The sequence below is a fragment of the Solanum pennellii genome, chromosome 6, assembly GCF_001406875.1.
Source record: "Solanum pennellii chromosome 6, SPENNV200".
NCBI classification, from domain to species: domain Eukaryota; kingdom Viridiplantae; phylum Streptophyta; class Magnoliopsida; order Solanales; family Solanaceae; genus Solanum; species Solanum pennellii.
In genome coordinates this window covers 46,994,606-47,006,551 of record NC_028642.1, presented here as the reverse complement: position 1 = coordinate 47,006,551, position 11,946 = coordinate 46,994,606, and the positions used below count along the sequence as shown (strand labels likewise).

Sequence of the window (11,946 nt, the reverse complement as noted above, 5' to 3'; positions counted from 1 at the left end):
GGGGGGGGGGGGGGGGTTGTGAAAAAAGACTTTTTTGTTTTTTTAAATAATTTTTAAAAATTTATTTTTACATTTTATGGGGATGGTAGGCGGGTGGGGGCTGATAGGAGGATTGGGTTAAAAAAAGAACTTTTAAAAAAATGAATTTTTCTTTTACAAAAAAAATAAATTATTTTTTAAAATCTAAAAATTAATTTTTCGTTTTAAAGTTTTTAACAAGATCTCTACTATGATATGATTACTCATATTAATCATTGGGTAGCTCGTTTTTATTCATTTAAAATGTGAGTCGAGTCAAATGTGTTATTCATTTTTATTTAACTCACTTTCAATTGATTCATATTCGACTCGACTTGTTCGTTTGTCACTTCTAAAAATATATGCACCAAAGGCCAAATGATACCAAAAGCAATATAAAAACCATCATAAATTCTAATAATTAAGGTAAAAAATAATAAGATTTATGTAATTTTTCCAATTTCATATCATAGGATCATCTATACTTGTCCAATATACCAAACAATACATCGCAGAGATGTGAGATGGCCCTATTCTGACCGTTTTTCATGTTCTATTTGATTTATCACACCTTTAAACATAAAAAATGTCTTTAAAGTTTTCGCCAAATTCCTATTATAGATGCAACCATACTCTTGCATGACGGTTAGAAAACAAATACCATAAATTACTTTAACTTTGCAATATCAAAAAGAAATATACATAATTGAAACAATTTCAAAAATCTAATTTTTAATTATATAAAATAAAGTAATAAAACATTTAATGTGATATATAAAATTTATTGCCGGCAAAAATCGAACTAATAAAACCCTAATTTCACCAGAAAATTGTGTCACATGGATATACATTTTTTTTTCCTGTTTTTTCTAAACATACGATTGTAGGTGCAACCCACCTCAAGGTAGGTACGCCAAAACGGTAATGTTTCATTTGGTACGAGACTGATTTTTTTATTAATCACACTATGCGATTATTTTGTTTAAATTAAATTATTTTTGAATTATAAGCAGGATTATTTTTACCTTTTATATGATTAGATTAGATAATGTCATAATTATAATACAAAATATGTGTCAATGTTTAATTGATACTCTCAATGAAAAATAAATATGGGTTAATATTCAATATCACAATTGTAGAACTAATTAACTGAACACAGTATTTTTTTTTAAAATAATAATAATAATAGAACACAATAGTTTTAGGAAATGTTTTTTTAAAAAATATTAGTACTACACAAATCATTTTTAGAGATTTGACAAGGGCATCATCGTGATAAAACCACATTGATTTATGAAAAGGAGCATACTCCATATATCGGGTTTTTAACTTCGGTTCAGCCTTCAACTTTTAATTCCATAACTAAACTATTAAATTTTATAAAATTGATATAATAAATATATTTGTCATACATGACGTCATACATGATAATTTTATACTTTATGTGATAATCTATGTGATAATATTGTATTCTACGTGTCGTTCTACATGTATTTTGATGATGAATGTGTCTACTTATTCAATTTATATAAATTTAAGTGTTTAATTGTGCATATCTAAAATTAAAGAACAAAACTATCAGTAGAATCAAGTTAAATGACATATTTATGTATCAGGTTCATGAAAAGGAGAGAAGAACTTTTTAGGGATCACTTGGTAGAACGTATTGGAGAAAATATATTAATATTTTTTAAAATTTGATAGTGTTTCGCCTTTCGTGCGAGTCAGAACTTACCCCACAAGGAATTTTGCTATCTTAGAACCGTTATTGTTACGATCGCCTAACAACAAATTTTAAAGTGATAGAAAATAAATTGCAATCACAAATAAAATATGAAGAAAAATAATTTCTTCATAATTATGTAGAGTCTCATAAAATTTCAATATCTACAAACGAATTTGATATGATTTTTTGTTATCAAATTAATACATTAATCATCATATTACATAAAAGAGAACCTTAGGCTCTCCTATGTGACGCCACTACAAATCAAAATTTACTTTGAATTTATTTAGCTACAAAACTACCTCTCTCCTTTCATGAGAAGTGTGAAATTTATGAAAAGTTGTGACTTTTATAAAAAAACTGCAATTTTTATGAAAAGTCGCTACTTTAATAAATAGTTGCGACTTTAATGAAGAGTCGAAACTTTAATGAAAAGTTGTGACCTCTTCGAAGAGTTGCAACTTTTCCAAATAGTTGTAACCATTCCAATATGACATAATAAATATCTGTTCACACTATCCTTTGTTGTTTATAAATAGAGAAATTTTCTCTTATTTTAAAGCAATGAAAATTATGAATCTCTTCTTCTAAATCTTTTTTTTCTTCACAATTAAATATTTGTGTACTTTCCTCCTATTGAGTGACTCACTGACACCATTATTTATGTTACAAATCTTGATATGTATCTTTATAATCATTAATTTATGCTTCTGTTATTAATAATAAATGATAAGATGTAACATTTTCCTTAACATTATTAATATATTGTTTTAATTTTAATGACCTTCTATAATTTTCATGATACTAAATTTCGGGCTAGGCGCGATAATTATACTAGTTAATAAGTACTTATAATTAAAGATTAAATTATAGTTAAAATTCCTCAAAATATATACAATCGAAAGAATATAAAAAAGTATTTTTAAAAGTAAATAATACCATAGGGTTAGTTGTCCAAACATTATTGTTCGATACAATTTATGCATCAATAATCCAACTAAATAAAACCTATAAGAAGGAGGTCACTAAAAATAATCCTCTTCTTTCTCACTATTTAGGCACACTCATCGTCCTCTCCGCCACTTCTCAATTTGCATTGTTTCAGATCTATTCCTCTTTTTCTTTGTTTCCTTTGCATCCATCAATGGCTTCCATTACAGGCTCATCAGCTACCGCCATGTCCTGCTCCTTCAAGGTAAATCAGGTTGTACCTTTCGATCAGCTTCTCCGATCCTTCAATCTTTTGATGTTATGATTTTCTCGATTTCGTTTTCGAAACTCTTTGTTTTGTGTATCTGACATTCTGTTTCTGGAGTATTGTTTATTGGAATTTGATTGCCTTTGAATGATTTTTGTGAATAAGACAGGTTGATTTTACACGAGTTTTAAGAATTGTATAATGAGATGTGAAATCATGAAAATAAGATGTGTTGCTTACTGCTAGGGTGTTCACGGTTCAAGCTAACCGCAAACAAAACCAAACTTATTTAAGAAATAGACATTTTGTTTGGTTTTGAATTTAAAAATCAATAATATTTGGTTTGGTTTGTTTTTTTAATAAAAATCCATCAATAAATGAATAACAAAACTGATGAATTATATATTTTATAACAAAACTGATGAATTATATATTTTATAATTATCTGAACGTTTTTCATAAATTATTACAAATATTTTATAGTACCTTTTACTCATTAATTTGATCCTTCAATAGCTTAGGATCTAAAGTTGGGTTGAAGTGTGTGACCATCTCAAGCTTTTAAGCTTTTAGAGAGAGTATACTTTTATCAGTTAATGATATTCTCAACACAACTCCTCACGTACGGCCTGGTTATTTTTCATGGGCCAAGCACGTGTAATTTTATTTTAATTTGGGTTGCAGTGGGATTCGATCTCCGGACCTTTGCCTGTTTAGATACCATGTTGAAGTTTTGTGACCCATCTAATAGCTTAAGCTCTCATAGAGAGCACCCTTTTATTAGTTAATGATATTCTCAATAGGATATTATTTTTGTATATTGTCTCTACAGTTATGCAATTTAAATATGCCTAAGTTTGGGATAATGTTGAAAAATAGTACTTTGGATGTATTCTTTTTGTGATAGTAGAGAGAAACTTATCGATTCATAATATTCATTTGAAACAGTTGTCTTGTGTCTCAATTATTTTACTATTATCAATTTATCAGGAGCTAGTTGTGAATTGAAATGTCGAACCAAACCAATGTTTTCTACATTTGGTTTGGTTTTAGAAATTTAAGAACAGATTAAATTGGTTTAATTTTGGATTTAATCAAAAAAAGCGATCCATGAACACCCCTACATACTGCAACACGTAAAGACTAGTTGACGGTGTAAATATTATTGTTTATCTATATTTAAGCTGTACAATAGATTTTCTCTGTCAATTTGTTTGTTTCTTGAAGTTACTTGTCCTATTGTTTCTCTCGGGATTTCTAATTCTGTGGCTGATCAAAGGATGAGGAATCAAATTTCTCATGTAATTTTATTTTGAGGAAGTAATCAATGAAACACAAAAAATTGTATAATTCTTTGCCATATATTAAATCCGTCATTCCAGGTAAATATTTGAGCTTCTACAAGAGAAGAGAACCAGTTTCCCACTCTCCCCCTAATCTGTGTCAGGGAAATAATTATACATTTTGTTCTCTTGTTTATGCAGGCACCTAATCGTGTATCGAATTTGAAGACATCTTCTCTTTCATTCAAGGGGATTAGCTACTCTTCCATCAGAGTGAATCCAGCCACTCGTCGCCTCAGTATTACTTGTGCGGTATTGTCTTGTAACCGAGTATTACTCGTCGCCTCTTTTATTGTGCAAATGTGTTTTCTAGTTGACCTCAAACCATAATTGTTGTGATTCATTGCAATACGGCCTGTTTTGCTATGAGCAAAACTGATACTGTGTTTTATTTTAATCACCAACCATTTGTGGTTAAATTTGTGAATTAGATACTAAGTTATTTTAAGTTATTTTGTGGAGATCACTAATTAATCAGTAATAGCAATTATAAATTTATAAAATGAGTAAATTAAAATAAAGTCGATACCACCCAACTTAGTATCTTATCATGGTTGGTTTGCTTATTCCTGGTAGCATCTTAGCTTGACTTTGTTTTGATCGTTTATTTCTTACTCTTCTACTGATAAATACACAAAAAGAGGAATTCGTTATAGGGAAAAAAGGGAATGACGAGATAGTTTATTGTGACAAACCATATTTCATTCTGTAAATTCTCTTTTAAAATTATTTTTACTTCTAAAATAATGAAGGAAAAGGAACTTTCTTTCTATAACATAAGCAAACTGACCAGGATCCTACCCTTATCAATACTGTGCAGCCATCCTCCATTTGTTCATTTTTGCTACTCGCCCACTTTTCCCTTGCTACTCTACTAAATTTTTAACAGAAACCTAAGAAAAGCTATAAAAGGAACAAATGTAAAATTGAGAAACGGATATTGCTTGCTCCTGAAAGGGGGTGTCCTTCTAGCTATTAAGGGAAGAACGGTTTTGTTAAACAAAAACTGAGGACTTCTTGTGATATTTCAGATCTCAGGGTGCATTTACTGTAATTGAATTATCTATTGCCCAAGAAAAAGCAGGAAATTCTGCTTAGCTGATCTACAGCATTTGTGCACATTTTATGTTCACTGTCTCTTAAGTCAAACTATTTTCATCAGTACTGACACTATATTTATTGAGACTGTTGTGTGATTAACCTCTTTATCCTTGGATTATCTTATTTTTTTCTCACTTTCCTGTTCTACATGTGACATGGAATTTTATGGTCTATAATTCAAAATATAGCTTGTTTTTCTTTTTCATGTGCAAGTTATTAAAAATAATGAGAATTGTATCTCTGCAGGCTAAGCCAGATACTGTCAACAAAGTTTGTGACATTGTGAAGAAACAACTGGCTCTTTCTGCTGATACTGATGTCTGTGGAGATTCAAAGTTTGCTGCGCTTGGTGCTGATTCTCTTGATACGGTATGTAGTTTGGCACCAAGGCAATTTGTTGCAATGCATAGTAGTCCTTTCTGCAAAAATGGTTAGAACAATTAACTAATTTCAGTTTGGGCCTCAACCAAATTAGTTACAAGGCTTAGTTGATGTCATTATGTCTAATATAGCATTTTGTCTCCCTGTATATGGTCTGAGGAATTTAAATTGATTACAAGGGATAAAAAGTAGGGAACTTTGGCAAGTTGCTAGATCTATAAGCTTGTCCTTCCTCCATATGATAATAAGTTTCATACACTACTGTGATTAATTACATGTATGACGATATTTAAACACTATTTCTGGAGTTCTCGGACAAAAGGAGTATCCTTAATTACCAATTCAAAAAAAAAGGAGCATCCTTGATATCCCTAGTGATGTGTTGACCTTTATGCTAGCATATTGGCACGGCTGTTACAATTGTTATAAGCCATTTTGAATGTACCATCTAGTGAATTCTCCCCCAAGAAAATAGTACTAATAACGGCAGAAATGTTCTCTTGTTGCTCTTCCTGTAACTATGCCTCAATGGCCCTTCCCTTGGGGCATGACACTCAATTATATATGTGAACACATTTATTTATGACTGCAGAGGTTAACTGACATAGTTTTCATGTTATTATGCAATCTATAATCTGTAAATTTTGTCAATACAAGTTCACTACCTTTGGCTATATCATTTATGTTGAATCTCTTTGGCGTTCAGGTGGAGATTGTCATGGGACTTGAGGAAGAGTTTGGCATCTCGGTGGAAGAAGACAGTGCTCAGAGTATTGCAACAGTTCAAGATGCTGCAGACCTGATTGAGGATCTCATTTCAAAGAAAGCTTGAGACTTAACTGAACTTTATTTAGAACCTCAGCTAGTTTGCTTATTAGGATTATCTCGTTTGGTTGTGTTTTACAGTTGAAGATGATGCAGTTTGCAATATTAAACTTTGTCTAATTAAAGAACTCTGTTTCATCAGAGAGGAAGCCTCGTGAGCTGTCTTGTTTTCGCCGCGTCCTGCAATTAAATCTAAAGATATATCTATTCCTTTATGCTACTGAGCTTTGGTGCATGAAATCCACACCATGTTGATATAAATATCTCAAAAGATCCGTGTTGAAAAATAAAAATATTACGTTGACAAACAAGAATACTAAACTAAAGTAGAGAATTGTTTTCAGCTAATAATTTATGTTCTGTTTTATGTTGTACAGGAAGATTGAAGCAGCCAGAAAAATCGCCCAGACTATCTCACACGCTGCAAACAAGGTGTATATATATAGCTAAACTGATTGCCGTTTCACCTTTCAACATTTTGTTTTCCTACGAGCCAACCACATCTTTACATAGTGACGACTTGATGGATGTTTTTCATAGTTATCTCAACGACCCCTTTCTTATCAATAAGCCCATCAATTTTGTTAGGGGTTCACAAGTTAATATACATACATATTTATTTGATGATCTAGTACAAATATAGAATCTGCGGAAAAGTCATTGGGTTACGTTAGTCCAAACCCACAAACCCCCACCTAGCTCCGTCTCTGGCCATTTAAATATTACTTCCATAGGGTGGGAGGGAAGGGAGGACTTGCTACGACTCCAATCCTAGGTAGGGCTCAACTTTGAGACTACGAGGATGGGGGGTGGGGGGTATTGTTTTGCCCCCTTCCCCTCGAACTCTTTAGCGTAAATTCAACTTAATAATCAAACTACTAAACAAATATCAAAAACTAGATTGAAAAATGTTAAGAGAAAGAAACTTACAAGGATCATATGTTGTAATCATGGCCAAATGAGCAGCACATACCCTAAACTTTGTTATACATAAGATTAACAACATAGGAACCACGGCTATACGATTGTTCTAAGGCAAGAAACAAGGTCTTCCGGGACTTATTTCATTACAATAGTTTTCTTTGTATTTGTGACATGCTATTTGCAAAAACTTATCAATATCCTCTTTCTCAGCCCATTCATCTGTCACACGCCACTTCTTACCCTGCATGCATCACAACAAAAAATATTTTTTATATAATCTAGATAAATATTATAAAACAGATTGGGTCGAAGGGTTAGTCATGGTGAAGATGGGGTAATGGGCGATCGGGGGTTGGGGGTCGAGGTGGGATGAGTGTGGGGGTGGGGGCACAGACTAAATGTGTTGGTTATGCATTCGGCTGAATCCAATAATTTTGATCTAATTTTATGATTGAGAAAATTTTATGGTCTGAAAAATACTTCAAACTTTGATTGAAATTGTTGATTCTTTACCCCTGCACTATTTAATAATGTATTATAAAAGTATATATGTGTCTACATGGACACATTAATATTTATAATGATGCAATATTTCTGATATCCACGTGGGCAAATACATACCTTTAAAATACACTATTAAATAGTGCAGCGTAAAAATTCCTTTTGAAAGTTCTGTATTATTATAAAAATTTTGATCAAAATTCGAATATATTTTCAAGATTTTTTTTCTTTTTTTATCTTAAAAAATATATTTAATATAGAAATTTTAAATTCATAAACTTTAAATCTTAACTTTGTCTCTAGGCGATCGCAGTGGTGGGGGGTGTTGGGAGTAGGCGGGATAGTTAGTGGAGGGGGGGTTAGAACTTAGGAATTAGGTGGTAAAAATAAGGAGAAAACAATCAACTTGAAATGACTTTTAATTGTGTTATGAAAATAATATTTTTTTTAATTGATTAAACATGAAAAAATTGAGAAAAAAAATTTTCATCTTCATACCAAACATACCCAAGAGAAAAATACAAAAATATTATCCAGAAAGCATATAACTTATAACAACTAATAGTATATCTGACAAAAACTTGTGAAGAATAAAAACACAAGGAATCACAAAAATAAACTTTGCTTTGCCATTGATTTCTCTCTTATTAAGTGTTTTTGGTAATGTTTTCTTATGCCAAGAAATTCTCATTTCTATCTGTTAAATAGCATGGTTCATCTGTTTGAATTTAGAGCCTAGAAATAACAACTGGTTAATACTATCTAGTTATTATTTTTGCCATATAATTACTTTCTAAAAAAATGTTAAGTTAGTTTAAAATCATTTTGCCTTAAAGAAAAAAAAGGGGGGGAATTAAAAATAGAAGAGGCAATATATATTCAGGATACGTGGTAAATGGTATTGCTAAGCTGAATTTTGACAGGTCAAAAGAGACTAATTAATAAATGATAAAGATTATTGACTCGCTTAAAAGTTATTTAAGTTATTTAAAAAATGGGTTAAAATGTGAACTGACATTATATAATATATAACATATCGAATAATGTTATTTTTTGCTTTTTGAGAGTCAAACTATATAAATTTCGATTAATATGTTAAGATATATTTTTCATATATATTACTAACATATATATGAGGATAACAACTTATAATGTTTTTTTGTATAACTTTTAAATATCTAAATAAGAAATATTAGATTCATTTATTTCAATTGGACTTTAAAAATTTTAACTTTATAAATTAGTTAAACGGATTTTGTGAAGCAAAATATTACAAATATAAATTAACGGCGAAATAAATAGTTTTGACTCATCGAGTTGGCCCAACCCAACCGATTATTAGGATAGGGTTGAATTATGATTTTTCAAGCCCATTTAAACTTGGGCTTATAAGTCCAACCCGTTTAAGTCTTGGAGACTTGATTGGGGAGGAAATGACATATATATACAACTGATATTTATTATTAGAAATAAATAGCCCAACATTAATTAGCATTTAATAGACAAATAAAAAATAAGCACAAAATGACCAAATTAATAAATGACATTTTAATATTTTTCTTTTTTATTTTTCTTGTATAATCAATATCACTAAACAATAAAAACAGCGAAAACGTACAAAATTATACATACAATACAATAACCGCCTAAAAACGTAAATTATATTTTTTTGTTCGTTATTTGATAGTAAAAAATTCAATTGTATACTTGATGATTGCATAGAGGTAGAAAAATGGTGTATTCATTCATTTAGTATTGGTATACATGTTTAGCTATGTTATCCCTTTATGTATCCATTCACTTATAATATGTATACATTGCATTGAAAAAATAATTTAATAATGAACACCATGTATGTATTGCGTTCATGTATGCATATCCGTGTATTCATTCTCTCAAAGTTTGTATATATATTCTAGATTCGTTCATCAGAAAATGAGGATTGCACATGAAATATAAAATGCTCAATAGACAACAGACAAGTCGAATCGAATAACAATAAGAACTTAGATAGCTATAAAATTTTAGAGATGGAAAATCCACAAAATTAGAATCAGAATCTTCATTTTTATGAATAATTCCTAGGATAACTTTCTTAAACATGACAATTGGTACGCACAATTAAAAACTATTACATAATCTTTTTTTACCTAAATTAGATATAACCTTCAATTCAAAATTCAACCCCCCCCCCCCCACACAAAAAAAAAATATAAGAGGGATCAAACATAGGCTAACAATTAGGAAAATTACGGTTAAATATCAACAAACCATCAAGAAGTTAGGAGCGAAAGAGAAAAAATATACTATGACGAATGTTTTGAAGAGATACAATATGTAAAACTAATAAACAAGAAAGTAAATCATCTTTTATTCAAGATAATGAAGAAGATAATTAATAAATAAAAATATGATTCAAAAGAATTGTATATCGGCGGAAAAGAAGAGAAAAAAAAGGAGAAAAAAATCACTTCCCAATAAAAAGGGACATCATGCTGCTACCTCTTCAAAATTATTAATTTAATCAAAAAGAAAAACTTCGCAATACGTGGGCTACTAATTGCAAAATTTGATTTTTAATTTTTTTTTTGTCAAAAAAATAAAAGATGGCTATATGTTGCCAATTAGTAAAAGGAGATGTCATGTTGTGCCATTTTTTGGGGCTGGGTTGTGTCACCCAAGGGCCAAAACTATTTATTTTATTTAAGGATAACTTACAATAGTTTTACCAATATATCAACTAATAGCTTAAATACATGTTATGTTGTAATATTACAAATCTTACCAAATGGGGATACATCTAGGATACATAGAGAAATCTCACGTCCTTGCCTCCCTCTCATCTCGCTTGTCACTCTCTTATCTCGCTCGTATATTTGGGAAGCATCACACCAAATACATGTATCACGCAAATCTAGTATCCTAGATATATGTCAATCACACTAGATTTTTTGCTAGTGTTAATGAAACAACACCATTGTTTGCCACATTTGATTTGAAAATCTTCTCATTGTCTTGATGTTATAAAATTTTAAGTTTGAAAAGAAAAAAAGTCTTCGACCCCTTCTAAAATTAGGATGGGTTGAGCATTTTCAGGTCCTTCCATATAAAGGACCGGTCCGCCGTAGCTCATCAAATTCCTTGGCCCCCGAGGCTAGGACCGGATGGGGGTGGACCGACCCTTTTTTGACGACTCTACTGCTAGGTAATAACATCCTTATATATAACTTAAAGATCATTTATTTTTAAGAAACTTTCACTTATAGCCACTTAAAAATAATTAATTACTCTCCATAGCTATAGTTTGATAATTACCATTTTGTAGCTACATGTTATATGGAGGAAAGAGGTGAGCAAGATTGGGAGAGATGGGAGAGAGGCGAGAGAGAGGGGGAAAAGAGTGGGAGAAAGGTGAATTGTATATGTATATCGGTTAGATAATTGTATATTATACATATGTATTTGTATATATGGCAAGAGAGATTGAGAGAGGGAAGAGAGGCGAGTGAGACTGGGAGAGGGAAGAGAGAGGTGAGCGAGATCGAGAGAGGGAGGAGAGAGAGAGCAAAGAGGTGAATTGTATATGTATATATATAATTGTATAATTATACATACGTACTTATATATATAGCAAGTGAGATTGGGAGAGGGAGGAGAGAGGCGAGCAAGATTGAGAGAGGGAGGAGAGAGGCGAGCGAGAGAGGGCAGAGAGTGGGAGAGAGGCAAAATTATATACGTATATAGGTTAAATAATTGTATATTATACATATGTGTCTATATATCCTGACGAATTATATATATACAAACGTGACTAATTATACAAATTCGAAGTCAGCCCACGTAATTAATGTATAATGTTAGTCACGCGTGATAATTATAGCAAACTATAACTATGATGAGTAATTAAAATATAAATTTGCTAAGAC

The 11,946-nt window shown here is 30.9% G+C and overlaps 1 protein-coding gene across 2 annotated transcripts; it reads left to right on the top strand.

The window, feature by feature from the left end:
- Positions 1 to 2,754: 2,754 nt before the first annotated feature.
- Positions 2,755 to 6,810, top strand: LOC107021061 (acyl carrier protein 1, chloroplastic-like). 2 transcript variants are annotated; one of them, XM_015221639.2, is made up of 4 exons: positions 2,755 to 2,951; positions 4,430 to 4,540; positions 5,636 to 5,758; positions 6,477 to 6,810. In XM_015221639.2, exons 1-4 carry the CDS (start codon positions 2,892 to 2,894, stop codon positions 6,600 to 6,602), a joined length of 420 nt encoding a protein of 139 aa, XP_015077125.1. In that variant the 5' UTR covers positions 2,755 to 2,891; the 3' UTR covers positions 6,603 to 6,810. The 2 variants fall into 2 exon arrangements, with proteins under 2 accessions (XP_015077125.1, XP_015077126.1); XM_015221640.1 differs by having other exon boundaries at positions 2,756 to 2,942.
- Positions 6,811 to 11,946: the final 5,136 nt, after the last annotated feature.

Bases quoted from the DNA above. Each gene is read 5' to 3' on its own strand.
- LOC107021061 (XM_015221639.2), top strand. From the start codon at position 2,892: ATGGCTTCCATTACAGGCTCATCAGCTACCGCCATGTCCTGCTCCTTC. The intron at 4,541-5,635 runs GTATTGTCTTGT...GTATCTCTGCAG, and splicing joins GCCTCAGTATTACTTGTGCG to GCTAAGCCAGATACTGTCAA. The intron at 5,759-6,476 runs GTATGTAGTTTG...TTTGGCGTTCAG, and splicing joins GTGCTGATTCTCTTGATACG to GTGGAGATTGTCATGGGACT.